Source organism: Dendrobates tinctorius, unplaced genomic scaffold (assembly GCF_039654945.1).
Source record: "Dendrobates tinctorius isolate UK_male_01 unplaced genomic scaffold, ASM3965494v1 ptg000226l, whole genome shotgun sequence".
NCBI classification, from domain to species: domain Eukaryota; kingdom Metazoa; phylum Chordata; class Amphibia; order Anura; family Dendrobatidae; genus Dendrobates; species Dendrobates tinctorius.
Window position 1 is genome coordinate 4,870,764 of NW_027361893.1, and position 15,096 is coordinate 4,885,859.

Below are 15,096 nucleotides of genomic sequence, written 5' to 3' on the forward strand. Positions count from 1 at the left end.
CAGTGGGATAAGCAGTCACAGTCAGACACCACCCTGGAGTGGCACCTGGCAGCTATGTGCTGCACAAGCCTGACCTCACCATCAGAGGCTCCAGTGAACACCAAGGTAGCTGCTTAGTCATGCCCCTTCCAGCGTAGTCTGGTTTGTGGCACAGTGCGGTCACACCCCCACGCTCGCGCCAATCAGTCAGGGCGCGAGCGTCACAATTAGGAGATACAATTCATCTTTACAGATGACATCCTTTGGTACGACAGCTGTAAATTTTACTTTAGCTACCATAATCAACAATTTAACTTATATCCGCGAGCGAAGCCACGGGTATTCTACTAGTAAAACATATAATACTGGTGGATAAAACAAGACTGAGCACAAGACCTTCACAGCCGTCTACACATCATAGGGGGGATCTCATGACACCTTCTCTCCATCTACCTGATGATCCTGAGGAACATTTGGATCTTCATGTTTACAGTCCTGTGAAAGGAGAGGATGGGGACATCTTTCTGGTGTTGTCATCTTACTGGATAGATCTGGAGGAAACACATACAGGGACTGAATTCATTCTTTACATACAGATAATTATAGGCCGTGTGTATTTAGTCCTGTCTATTACCTGGTGATGTGAGGGGCTGGGGAACCTCCATCATGACATCCTCGTACATATCTTTGTGTCCTTCTAAATACTCCCACTCCTCCATGGAGAAATAGACAGCGACATCCTGACATCTTATAGGAACCTGACACATACAATGATACCGTCATCCCCCGATCCCTTCATAGTGTTACTGTATAATGTCCCAGCAGTGTCACCTCTCCAGTCAGCAGCTCAATCATCTTGTAGGTGAGTTCTAGGATCTTCTGGTCATTGATGTCCTCATGTATCAGGGAGTGAAGTGGAGGCCCCATGATTGGCCTCTGGGATCTTCCCCATCCCTCAGACACAGGGTTCTCACAGCGCTCACTAGAGGTCTTCTTCACTACTGTGTAATCCTGGTTATGGAGAGACACATTAATAAACCTCACTACAGACATTTCCAGAGTCCTCACCTCTCCAGTTCTGTCCATCTGTTATTCCCATAGATAAGAATGATGTAATGTGACGTCATCAGAAACTCTCACCTCTCCAGTAAGCCGGAAGAGGATCTCTAGGGTGAGGTGTAATATCCTCTCCACCATCTTGTCTCTGTCCATATCCATCTTTGATGGGTAAATCAGGAAAATTCTCTTATGTAGAAGATCTTCACTGAGAGGATCCGATATTGTAGAGACCTGAATGAGAAGAAGAGCCGATGTAACATCATAAAAATCCTGTGTAATAATACAATTACTGGAGATAATAAGGGAAGCATATGAGGAGATTTATTATTTTACAGTATATAGTTTTCTTCTTTAAATTTATATACGTAAAAGAGAAAATCTGTGTGGGTGCCAGTGGAATACAAAACCACATATTTCACCTGGTTTTGGGGATATTTTGCATGGCTCGTCTTTAACACCAGACTAAAAATACTGCGAACATTAAAACTCAAAATATCCCCCCTTCATGAGTTTTGGCCCCCAGAATAAGACTACAGAAATAAAGGAGAAAATTGGTGTCTGTGTGTTGAATGCAAAATGACAGTTGTTGCCCAAAGGTCCTAAAGATCAAGAAGGATGGCTCCCAAAGAGTCATTCTTAAAGGGACAGCAACCATATAGTCGCTAAGATGGGGCAACCTGGTAAAGTCTAAAGTCTATAATTATAACAATGGCTGCTGGAGAAGTAACTGAGGCCTCATTTATGAGAATTGTCTCACAGTAAGATCGTTCTGATTACCTATAGCAACCAGAGTGCAGTTTCAGCATTAAAGCAACTGAGATAACGTGAAAGCTGAGCTCTGATTGGTTGCCAATGACAACTAGAACAGTCTGACTGTGAGGCAGTCTCACATTTTCTGCTTTATATACAGTGAAGAAAATAATTATTTGATCCCTTGCTGATTTTATAAGTTTGCCCACTGACAAAGACGAACAATCTAAAATTTTAAGGGTAGGTTAATTTTAACATTGAGAGATAGAATATCAAAAATAAAAATCCAAAAAAATCACATTGTATAAATTATATAAATTTGCATTTTGCAGTGAAAAATAAGTATTTGATCCCTCTGGCAAATAAGACCTAATACTTGGTGGCAAAACCCTTGTTGGCAAGCACAGCAGTCAGACATTTTTTGTAGTTGGTGATGAGGTTTGCGCACATGTCAGGAGGAATTTTGGTCCACTCCTCTTTACACATCATCTCTAAATCATTAAGATTTTGAGGCTGTTGCTTGGAAACTCGGAGCTTCAACTCCCTCCATAAGTTTTCTATGGGATTAAGGTCTGGAGACTGGCTAGGCCACTCCATGACCTTAATGTGCTTCTTTTTGAGCCACTCCTTTCTTGCCTTGGCTGTATGTTTTGGATCATTGTCTTGCTGGAAGACCCAGCCATGACCCATTTTTAATGTCCTGGTGGAGGGAAGGAGGTTGTCACTCATGATTTTATGGTACATGGCTCCATCCATTCTCCCATTGATGCGGTGAAGTAGTCCTATGCCCTTAACAGAGAAACACAACCAAAACATAATATTTCCACCTCCATGCTTGACACTTGGGAAGGTGTTTTTTGGGTCACAGGCAGCATTTCTCTTCCTCCAAACACGGCGAGTTCAGTTAATGCCAAAGAGCTCAATTTTTGCCTCCTCTGACCACAGCACCTTCTCCCAATCACTCACAGAAACATCCGGGTTGCTAGAGCTCAGTGCCTGCTAGGAAGTCTCTGAGGTTAGTGAGAAATTACATGCAGCGCTGACCGCTTATATGGCATGCAGATCTGCATGCCATATAAGGGTGAGTGCAAACAGTGCGGAATCATCTGCAGATTTGCAGGTAAAACCGGAGGTAAAGTGACCTGCAGTTTTCTCCTGCGATATGACACCTGGGCAATGAAAAACAAAAACAATTAAGGAGCAGACACGCAAAAGTAATAGAAACTGGATCCAACAAACTGCTCCCTGGGCAATGGAACAGGTGTCAAACCACTGCGGAATCGGCAGAAAGAATTGACATGCTGTGGATTTAAAACCGCAGCAAATCCGAGCGGAAAAATCCGCAGCATGTTTTCAAATCCCATTGATTTGCATTATACTGTACACTGCCTGCGGATCTGCTGCGGATCCGCAGGGCCAAATCCGCTGCGGTTCCGCAGCAGAATCCGCAACGTGTGCACATACCCTAAGAGGTCAGCCTGCACAAAATCAGTGTTCAATAGTGGGACATAGTGTAAAACATAGAATGAAATAAATAAAAAAGTTCAATAATCTTAAAAATATTAAAAAAATAATAAAAAAAATCAATATTTATTCTATCATTAATTAATCATCAATATTTGAATTAAAACAAATCTAAACAATAAAAGTACATATATTTAGTATCGCCGCTTCCGTAGCGACCTGCCCTATAACACTGTCCCACTAGTTAACCCCTTTAGTGAACACCATTAAAAAAAAACCAAGGCAAAAAAACAATGCTTTATCATCATACAGCCAAACAAAAAGTGGAATAACACGCGATCAAAAAGACGGATATAAATAATCGTGGTACCGCAGAAAACGTCATTTTGTCCCGCAAAAAACGAGCCGCCATACAGCTCCATCACCGGAAAAATTAATTATTTTTTCTATAAAATAGTTTTTATTGTATAAAAGCGCCAAAACTTAAAAAACTGCATTATCAATTTTACCACACGCGGAACGGTGTAAATGCACCCCCCCAAAAAAGAAATTCATTAATTGCTGTTTTTTTCATTCTGTCTGCCAAAAATCGGAATAAAAAGCGATAAAAAAATGTCACGTGCCCGAAAATGGTACCAATATAAACGTCAAGTCGTCCGGCAAAAAATAAGACCTCACATGACTCTGAGTGCCAAAATATGGAAAAATTTTAGCTCTCAAATTGTGATGCAAAAACTATTTTTACAATAAAAAGCGTACTTTAGCGTGTGACAGCTGCCAAACATAAAAACCCGCCGTAAATAGTAAATCAAACCCCCCCCCGTTATCACCCCCTTAGTTAGGGAAAAATAATAAAACTAAAAGAAATGTATTTATTTCCATTTTCCCATTAGGGTTAGGGTTGGGGCTAAAGTTAGGGTTAGGGTTGGGATTAGGGTTAGGGGTGTGTTGCGGTTAGGGTTGGAGTTATAATTGGGGGGGTTTCCATTGTTTGGGCACATCAGGGGCTCTCCAAATGCAACATGGTGTCTGATCTCAATTCCAGCCAATTCTGTGTTGAAAAAGTCAGACGGTACTCCTTCCCTTCCAAGCTCTGCCATGCGCCCAAACAGTGGTTTACCCCCACATATGGGGTATCAGCCTACTCAGGACAAATTGCAAAACAACTTTTAGTGTCCAATTTATCCTGTTACCCTTGGGAAAATAAAAAAAATTGGGGGTGAAAAGATCATTTTTGTGAAAAAAATGATATTTTTACGGCTCTACATTATAAACTTCTGTGAAGCCCTTGGGGGTTCAAAGTGCTCACCACACATCTAGATAAGTTCTTTAGGGGGTCTAGTTTCCAAAATGGAAACTGGGGATGGAGATACTGTGGAACATAATTCTGTGTGTGGGAACCAAGAAAGGGGCTCTATGGCATTAAGTATGGGGAAAAGTGAGAATTGATTATCTCATGGTTTGGGTGGAAACATATTGTGTGGGGCTTCTTGTACTATCATAATGTGTGTGGAGGATGGCATTACTGGAGGAACATTATATTGTGTGGGGGCCCCGTACTGTGAGAGTAATACAGGTTTCCTCGGTTCCCGTCTTTCATAGTTGGGTCGTTTGTATCTATCAGCGGAAAAGGAACAAACCCATTGTGATTCTTATAAGGAGACAACACAGAACCCCCCAAATATAACATTTTATAACAACCCCACAATTTGTGACTCCTCAGGGTAAATCGCTCTCTCACCATTGGATTACAGCTGATACTATGAAGCTAAAGAGACTAAACAGACTTTCTGTCCCCTCCATAAAGGGGCACTTTTCCGTGTTTGTCAGAACTATCCGAGGATTATTAGAGGTGATAGTTTCCCCCCCAATTAGAAGGGACACCTGTGGATATTGGGGTCTTTACCTGCTACAGTCCTGGTGAGGAGCATCCACCCGCAGAGCCGCACTCCACATATATGGCTGCTCTGTGCGCACAGGACCTGTGATGAGGTCACAGGAGGGGAGGAGTGGGGAGTCACATGATCAGGGGCCTCAGTGTGTGCAGGACTCTGCTGTGCTGGTTGTCATGGTGCTGGATGAGGGGAAGTTTATGTGTGGGGTCAGGAGGGGTTTACAGTGTGGATGTAGCAGAGCGGTGTGTGTATGAGGTGTACGGAGCGGAGCCGTGTGTGTATGAGGTGTACAGAGCGGAGCCGTGTGTGTATGAGGTGTACGGAGCGGAGCTGCGTGTGTACAAGGTGTACGGAGCGGAGCCGCGTGTGTATGAGGTGTACGGAGCGGAGCCGCGTGTGTATGAGGTGTACGGAGCAGAGTCGTGTGTGTACGAGGTGTACGGAGCAGAGTCGTGTGTGTACGAGGTGTACGGAGCGGAGCCGTGTGTGTACGAGGTGTACAGAGCGGAGCCGTGTGTGTACGAGGTGTACGGAGCAGAGCCGCGTGTGTACGAGGTGTACGGAGCGGAGCCGTGTGTGTACGAGGTGTACAGAGCGGAGCCGTGTGTGTACGAGGTGTACGGAGCAGAGCCGCGTGTGTACGAGGTGTACGGAGCAGAGCCGTGTGTGTACGAGGTGTACGGAGCAGAGCCGCGTGTGTATGAGGTGTACGGAGCGGAGCCGCGTGTGTATGAGGTGTACGGAGCGGAGCCGTGTGTGTACGAGGTGTACGGAGCGGAGCCGTGTGTGTACGAGGTGTACGGAGCAGAGCCGCGTGTGTACGAGGTGTACGGAGCGGAGCCGTGTGTGTACGAGGTGTACGGAGCAGAGCCGCGTGTGTATGAGGTGTACGGAGCGGAGCCGCGTGTGTACGAGGTGTACGGAGCGGAGCCGTGTGTGTACGAGGTGTACGGAGCGGAGCCGTGTGTGTACGAGGTGTACGGAGCAGAGCCGCGTGTGTATGAGGTGTACGGAGCGGAACCGCGTGGGTACGAGGTGTATGGAGCGGAGCCGCATGTGTACGAGGTGTACGGAGCGGAGCCATGTGTGGACAAGGTGTACAGAGCGGAGTATATGAACTTTTGATCAGGGTCATTTGGATGTTTTGGGTTTTCATTATGATTTAAAAAGAGAAAACACAGTAGTTTGACTATAAATGGCTTCACCAAACCACTAACTATGAGTGGAGAAAAAATTTTGGTGTTATCATTCACGTTCTCTGAAAAAAAGCCAGGAAAGCAAAAATTCTGCCAGGGTATGTAAACTTTGGAACACAACTGTAGCTGTGGTTGCAGTGCAAAATAAGTAAGTTTGGTCTTGGCCAAGCTATTTGCCCAAGGCAGATCTAAGAAAACCCGGCATGGGCTTTTATTTTTGGAGCGAACTACAGGATGGAAGTGTTGCAGTTCGATTCTTCCAGGCCGTGTCTTACAAGTGGCCCATGGCTACAGATTTCATTTAAAAACCCTGCAGCAGAGGGTTGAGTGTGTCAGTCTGGGTTTGCAAACTTGAAGAGCAGGTGGCTCTGCAAAACTTAGCCTGTGTGAAGTAACACGGAGCCAAGTGCAGCCATAAGGCCTGGCACCCCTTGCTCACTGCAACTAGTCTCGGATACGGACTGACTTGATTCCTGGCTGCTCTTCAGAGGATACCATTTATTTTCAATTTGTGAGTACAATGGACATTAAAGAGACTTTATTTTGAACTTTTCTGTGGTCACTGCCTGTCTGTCACTCTGTACCTACCCCGCTGCACTACATATGGTTGTAGAATGTGGGCAGTGGGAACTGAGGCATACCCAAAGCCCACTGTATGTCAGTAATTAAGCCTGCAACACTACAGCTCAAGCCTGCTGACAAAATGGAGGAGCTTTTTAAGCAGTTGGTCCTCGCTCAGTGTCACACCTAGAGGGGCGAGCTTCCAAGAGTGGACCCTCAGGGTCATGGTACTGAACCTCCCCTGGGTGAGTTTACCAGGTGGAACCAACCCCTATACAGGGATCATTAGGGACAGGCCCAGGGGCTTCCAATACCATGACAGCCGGAGCAAGAGGGCGGCTCAATGGAGCAAAAAACAGAGCACACAAACAGTAGGAACTGGGAAGTGGAAGATGAGGACAGTAGTAGGAGGACCGGAGAGGATCTGGAGCTGTCAGACCAGGATTTGGGAACGGGAGGTACTTGGAAAGGGAACAGGAACAGAAGGCCAACAGGAGCGGACGGAGAAGACTGCAACTGCAGGAGACAAAGAGAGGGGTTAACACAAAAGACCACAGGGAAAACTGAAGTATGAGAGAGATCTAACAAGAGAGCCAACTACAGGTACAAGAAAAATATACAATAATCAGACGCCTCCACTAAGGGTGGGCGGCCTGATATACCTGGCGCATGCCCCCATTGGACAAGCAGTGCTTCAGGGTCAGGTAACCGCAGTAGCTAAAGATCCTGAGAGTTCGCGTGGCCGGGGCCTAAGGCGCATGCGCAAGACAGCCGTGCGCAAGACTGAAAGTGGAGGCGAAACATGACACAAACCCCGAGCAACTGACAGTCCGGATGCAGGAGCGGAGAGGAGGCACAGCGGATCGCACAGACCCAGCAGTGGCAACAGGGAGCCGGGCAGGCACACCGCCAGTGGCGGAGGAGCGGGTGGTCTCAAAACTAACACTCAGCAATGGCAGCAGGAGCAGCAGCAATGTAAGCAAGACGCCCCTCTCCTGAGACTGGATAGAAATCTCTTAAGAATATAGGGCACTTTAATGTTCTCCCGTGGTTCCCAGGATCTCTCCTCAGGACCAAAACCTTTCCAATCAATTTGAAAGAATGTTCTCCCCCTAACTTTCTTCATGGCAAGAATATCCCTTACTTCAAAAACATTGTCGGCACAAACCGGCTGAGGGGTAAGGCAGAGTGGAAACGATTAAATATAACAGGCTTTAGGAGAGAAACCTGTAAGGCATTGGGAATACGGAGGTAACTTGAATTTATAGGCTACATCATTGATGCGTCTGAGGATTTCAAAAGGACTAATGTAACCAGGTCCCAACTTGAAGGAGGGAATCTTCAGTCTGATATAATTGGAAGAGAGCCAAACCTTATCACCCGGAAGATAAACTGGGGAATCCAGTTGTCTCTTTTCAGCATGCCTCTTCATCCGAACTCCGGCTCTTTCGGACTCTCTCTTAAGGCCCCGTTACACTAAACGATGCACCAGCGATCCCGACAACGATACGACCTTGTCAGGATCGCTGGTGCATCGCTACATGATCGCTGGTGAGCTGCCAAATAGGCAGCTTCACCAGCGATCAGCACCAGCAAGGACGCTGGTTTCTAAGGTACACATCAGGTTACTAAGCAGCGCGCGTCACTTAGTTACCCGATGTGTACCTTAGAAACCTACGTGCTCGCAGCTCATCGCGAGCACGCAGGTTTCTAAGATACACATCGGTAACTAAGTGACTCACGCCTCTTAGTCGCCGCTTATTTACCTTAGAAACCAGCTCCCAGTGCCTGCTTAGAGCGCTGGGAGACTCGCTGATCGTTGGCTCCCGCTGCCACACGCAGCGATGCGCGCTGGCCAGCGGGAGAGCAACAATCAAAAAACGGCCGTGCACGATCAGCAATACCCAGCGGGGGGGGGCCGGTCGTTGATCCCCGTCACACACAGTGATCTCGCTGGTGACATCGCTGTGGCATCACAAAATCAGCGCTCTCGCTATCGAGATTGCTGTGTGTGATGGGGCCTTTAGTCTCCTGCCAAATCTTTGAAAATTCCATAGACAAAGAGTCTGCTGCAGGCACACTCGAGGCTGGGAATACTGGAAGCGGAATACCAGAATGTTGCCCAAAGACCATGAAAAACGAAGACTTGGAAGATTCACTGGGATGGTTATTAAAAGCAAATCCCAGGGGAGAAGGCTGACCCAGTCGTCTTGATGCGCATTGGAAAAATTACGCAGGTAAGAGGCTAACACTTGGTTAAAATGCTCCATTTGACCATTGGTCTGAGGATGGTACGCAGAGGAGAAATCCAGAGTCACATCCAAGAGTTTGCATAGAGCTCCCCAGAATCGGGAAGTGAACTGGGCTCCTCGATCATACACGATTTGATGAGGAAATCTATGGAGTCAGAAGATGTGAAGAATAAAAATCTTCGTTAACTCAGGAGCAGAAGGCAGCCCAGGTAGGGGAACGAAGTGAGCCATTTTAGAGAAACCGTCCACGACCACCAGAATAACTGTACAACCAGAAGAATGAGGGAGGTCGGTGATGAAGTCCAGGGCTATTTGTTGCCAAGGAGCTGATGGAACTGGAAAAGGAAGCAGAAGAACCGAGGGTAAATGTCTTGTGACGTTGGTCTTGGCACAGGAGGGACAGGAAGCAATGAAGTCTGCAAGGTCTTGGCGCAGAGAAGGCCACCAGTAGTAAAGAGAGACTAGGGCAAGAGTCTTCTTAACTCCAGCATAACCAGCAAACTTAGAGGAATGACTTCAACATAATACTCTTCTTCTATCGGCCTCAGACACAAAAGTCTTGCTTGGTGGAGGGGTAACTAGACTCAAGGGAGCCACAGTGATAGTCTTGGATGGTTCAATAATGTGCGAGAGTTTCTTTGCCATATCTGAAGGCTGAATGGACCTGGACAACGCGTCTGCCTTGACAATCTTATAGCCTGGCCGGAAATGGAGTTCAAAATCAAAGCGACCAAAGAACAGAGACCATCTGGCTTGCCGGGGGTTAAACCTCTGAGCAGACTGTATGTAGGCCAAATTTTTATGGTTGGTGTAGATTATGAAGGGATGAACTGCCCCCTCAAGCAGGGAGCGCCATTCTTCCAGAGCCAGTTTTATGGCCAATAGCTCATGATCTCCAATTGAGTAATTGCATTCTGAAGTAGAGTAGGTCTTGGAGAAGAAACCACAAGTAACTACTCGACCAGAGGAAGACCTTTGGGATAATACAGCCCCCATGGAAGAAGCATCCACCTCGAGGATGAATGGCCTGTTGGCCTTGGGACAATGTAACACAGGAGCAACCGCAAAGGATTGTTTCAGGTTCTGGAAAGCATCTTTGGCCTCTGGAGTCCAGACCGTGGGATTAGCCCCCTTTGGAATGAGAGAAGAGATGGGCTTGATGACTGAGGAAAAATGAGGAACAAACTGCCTGTAATAGTTTGCAAAGCCAAGGAAGTGTTGGATGGACTTAGTCCCAACACGACGTGGCCATTTGAGAATAGCGGACAATTTCTCAGAATCCATCTTCAATCCAAAGTCGGAGATAATATACCCCAGGAAGGGTAAAGAAGTCTGCTCAAAAACACACTTCTTGATCTTGGCATAGAGGCGATTCTCCCGCAGTTGCTGCATCACCAAACGAACACTTCTCCTATGGTAAGAAAGGTCTGACGAAAAGACGAGGATGTCGTCTAGGTACACCACAACACACGAATATAGCAGATCCCGGACGATGTCGTTAACAAATTCCTGAAACACCGCAGTTGCATTGCAATGACCAAAGGGCATGACCAAATATTCGTAATGTCCATCCTGTGTATTAAAGGCGGTCTTCCACTCGTCTCCTGATCATATACGGACAAGATTGTAGGCTCCCCGGAGAGCTAGTTAAGAGAAGATCTGGGCTCCTCTCAGGCGGTCAAAAAGCTCAGGGATGAGCGGCAGGGGATACTTGTTTTTGATCGTAATGTTATTTAGGCCCCAGAAGTTATACAAGCCCAAAGAGAGCCGTCCTTCTTCTTGACAAAGAAAAATCCAGCTCCTGCCGGAGAGGAGGACTTCTGTTGTGAGTTCATTTTCTGGTCCACCAGTCAGGCTCCCTCTGGTGGTAACAGGAGGTAGTGAGGCTGATTTAATCAGTAGAGATCTGCCACCTGATAATGAGGATGACGATTGGACTTCAGGAATCTCAGATTGGATTTAAGACAGCCGTCACCCTACTCTGGTGCTGGTGATTCCTTCTGCTTGTCAGGTCTTGGTTCTCAGCTCTGTTCCAGTCAGCTCAAGTTAAGTTTCTCTGTTAATGTTGACACTTGATTTTGTTGTTCTATTCAGTTTTTTGTGTGGTCAGCCAGCCCCGGCTTGGGCTGTGCTGAATTTCCACTCTCTTTTATCTGTATTTGCCAATTTGCTTTTTGTCCCTTATAAGATTGGCCTTTTTTTGCTCTGTCTCAGAATATTTCAGAGTGCTGATATAGTGGGAGAAGTCTAGTGACTTCAGGGTTAATTTTGTTATCAGAAGTGTTGGACTTTATTTTGTAGGGTTTTGGGCAGATTGCAGACAGTGTCTTTCCTTTCCTCTCCTCTCTAGTTAGTTTGGGCCCCATCGTTTGCTCAGCCTATTTTCCTACCTGTGTTTGTGTTTTCATCTTGTTTCACCGTCAATACATGTGTGGGGGCTGTCTATTCCTTTGGAGTCTGCTCTGGGGCAGTTAGTTTTCCCTTTTCTTTCTTTAGGCTTATTTAGTCCTCTGGCCGTCATGAGGCGTCTAGGTTCATCGTAGGCACGCTCCACGGCTGCTGCTAGTTGTGTGGTAGGATCAGGGATCTGCAATCTGCATAGTTAGCAACATCTCTGGTTTTTCTGGGCTTAACATGTTTAGGTTTTTTCCTCCTCGGTGACCCATTCATAACAGAATCACCAGCCATACCGCAGATTCTAGGGTACTCAAAAGCAGGAAAAAGTTGTTAAAAAAAAAAAAAGTGTCAGAATTTTTTTTGTTATATATATTTTTTCCTCTTTCTCTGGGGCCGTAGGAAGATCTTTTTTTTTCCTAATGGAGATTAAGCAATTGTCTGATCGTGTGGAGCAACTTGCTGCTGAAGTGCAGGGAATTTCCACCTACCTCATTCAGTCATATGCTGCTGAACCTAAGATCCCTACTCCTGATGTGTTTTCTGGGATCGGTCTAAATTTCTGAATTTTAAGAATAATTGTAAATTATTTCTTGCCTTGAAGCCCAACTCATCGGGGGAGCTCTGCGCAGGATTGGGCTTTTTCTCTGATACCTGAAAATCCTATTCTGACTAATGTGGATGCATTTTTTCAAGCCTTGGGTTTGTTGTATGATGAACCTAATGATGTTGATCAAGCTGAGAGAACCCTGTTGGCATTAAACCAGGGTCAGGATTCTGCAGAGTTATACTGTCAAAAATTCCGAAAGTGGGCGGTCCTTACTACATGGAATGATAGTGCTTTGGCAGCTCTCTTTCGGAAGGGTTTATCAGAGACCGTAAAAGATGTTATGGTGGGATTTCCTGTCCCCTCTGGTCTGGATGATTCCATGTCATTAGCCATTCAAGTTGATCGGCGTTTACGTGAACGTAAAACTACACAGGAGGCGCCGCCACCTTTTGAACAAACGTCTGAACCTATGCAATGTGATGGGGTTTTGTCTAGGGCACAACGTCAGGAGTTTAGAAGGCGTAATAAGCTGTGTTTTTTCTGTGGAGATGCCTCTCATACTATTTCTGTCTGCCCTAAATGAGAGAAACGTTTTGCACACACATTTGCTGTGGGCAGTGTACAACCTAAGTTCCTTTTGGCAATTACTCTGATCTGCTCCTTATCCACGTTTTCCACTAAGGCTTTTGTGGATTCAGGAGCAGCGTTGAATCTGATGGATTTGGACTTTGCTAAACGTTGTGGTTTTTCATGACACCTCTGCGGACGCCTATTCCTTTGAGGGGTATTGATGCTACTCCTTTGGCGGAGAATAAACCTCAGTTTTGGACCCAGGTGATAATGCGAGTTACCCCAGACCACCAAGAAAATTGTAAATTTTTGGTGCTGCATAATTTGCATGATACTATTGTTCTGAGTTTTCCTTGGTTGCAAACTCATAATCCAGTTTTGGATTGGAAATCTGGGTCTGTGGTGAGTTTGGGTTGTCAGTGTGTTCTTAGGGACGCCCCTGTTTTCTCCCCCTCTCCTCAGTCTCATGATATTCCTGGTTATCTGGCCGATTTTTCTGATGTATTTAGTGAGAGTAAGTCTGCATCTTTGCCTCCTCATAGGAGTTATGACTGTGCAATTGCGTTAATGCCTGGGTGTAAATTTCCCAAGGGTCGGCTTTTCAACTTATCTGTACCCGGACATGATGCTATGCGATCCTATATTAAGGAGTCGTTGGAGAAGGGTCATATTAGACCATCCTCATCACCTTTAGGTGCTGGGGGTTTTTTTGTGGCCAAGAAAGATGGTTCATTAAGACCGTGTATTGATTATCATTCCCTTAACAAGATGACGGTTAAATATCAGTACCGGTTACCTCTGATGTCTGATTTGTTCTCCAGAGTTAAGAGTGCCTGTTGGTTTACTAAGCTTGACCTCAGGGGGCGTATAATCTTATTCGCATCAAGCACGGGGATGAATGGAAGACGGTGTTTAATACTCCGGAGGGACATTTTGAGTACCTGGTGATGCCTTTTGGGCTCCCTAATGCCCCTTCTGTCTTCCAGTCCTTTATGAATATTTTCCGTGACTTTGTGGATAAGTTTTTGATCATCTATCTGGATGATATTTTGATCTTTTCTAGTGATTGGGATTCTCATGTGGAACACGTCCGGACTGTGTTTCGGATTTTGAGGGAGAATTCCCTGTTTGTTAAGGGATCGAAATGCCTCTTTGGTGTACAGAGGATTTCATTTTTGGGATTTATCTGTCACGCCGCGCTCACCTGGGGACGGGACCTCGGCCCCGACGTCATCTCTTCCGGAGCCGCGGTCACTCTGGGGGTCCCGCCGGGTGCACACGCGCACCTCTCGTACCTAGGTCCCTGTCTCCTTCATGTTATGTCTGCGCTTGCGCACTTTTCTCAGTTCGGTCTCCAGGTCAGTCCTCTCTATGGTACTGGAGGACTTGACCCGGAAGCTCTCGTGATCATGTGCTATATCAGGCTACCTCTTCCTAGGGGCCTGATTATTGTTGTGCTTCCTGGCTTGGTCTGCCGTGTCCCTGCCTGGCTGTGCACTGTATTCGGATCCCCTGCCTTGCACTCTGTTGTGCCTCTTGGCACCCGCTCTGAACCTGCACTCTGCCTTGTACTCGGTTGTGCCTCTTGGCACACGCTCTGAGCCTGCACTCTGCCTTGTACTCGGTTGTGCCTCCTGGCACACACTCGGACCCTGTGCCTTGTCTCATACTCAGTTGTACCTCCTGGCACATGCTCTGATCCTGTACTCTGTCTCTTACTCAGTTGTGCCTCCTGGCACACGTTCCAATCCTGCACTCAGTCTTATGCTCAGTTGTGCCCTCTGGCACACACCCTGCTCCTGTACTCTGTTACACCTCCTGGCATACCTGCTGCCTGACTCAGTGCTCTGACATGCTCCTTGCACGCATCCTGCTTCACTCACACCCGGACGTACGTAGTCTCTGTATACCACGTGTTCCCGTGTCCACGCTTTACACGTTCCTGCAGACACACTCACCCACTTGTGTCTCCTGTGAGCCAGCCGCCTGGTGCCAGCATTCGTGGTACCTCACCCCCTGGGGCTTGCCCCTGACTCTCCCTGTATAGGGGTGGTCTTCACTAGGTCAGCTCGCCCTGGGAGGGTTGGTGCCTTTGCCGGTCCCCAGAGGGTCCACTCCAGGAGTTGTCACAGTATAATCAGGCCATGGACCCCGCTGGTACCACCGCCTCCGTCCAAAAGGAACTGTTGTTCCTACGGGAGAGTCAGACCAGGATCATGTCCTCTCTGAAATCCATGGAGTCCCGTTTGTCGGCCATGCAGTCCTCTGACCCTGGGAATGCTTCCCAGCTGGCCAGCCTCCAGCAAGAACTCACACAGCAACGCGACACCCAGGTCCATATCCTCAACTATATGGCGTCGGTAGACAGTCGGCTTCTTTCCATACAAGCCGTTTCTGCCCAGTCCTCGGCCCCGCACCCGCTGCCG

The 15,096-nt window shown here is 46.9% G+C and overlaps 1 protein-coding gene across 2 annotated transcripts in view; it reads right to left on the bottom strand.

Moving 5' to 3' along the window:
• Nucleotides 1-15,096, bottom strand: part of LOC141059255 (uncharacterized) — a 252,339-nt gene that overhangs the window by 10,015 nt on the left and 227,228 nt on the right. The window contains exons 1-5 of one of the 2 annotated variants that reach the window (XM_073555567.1): nt 5,159-5,237; nt 1,120-1,269; nt 811-990; nt 614-737; nt 433-530 (exon numbers count right to left, since the gene is read on the bottom strand). In XM_073555567.1, the coding sequence (XP_073411668.1) occupies nt 433-530; nt 614-737; nt 811-990; nt 1,120-1,197 (480 nt within the window). In that variant the 5' untranslated portion in view covers nt 1,198-1,269; nt 5,159-5,237. Of the gene's footprint in view, nt 1-432; nt 531-613; nt 738-810; nt 991-1,119; nt 1,270-5,158; nt 5,238-15,096 lie in introns of those variants that run through there. The other variant, XM_073555565.1, reaches the window with a different exon arrangement.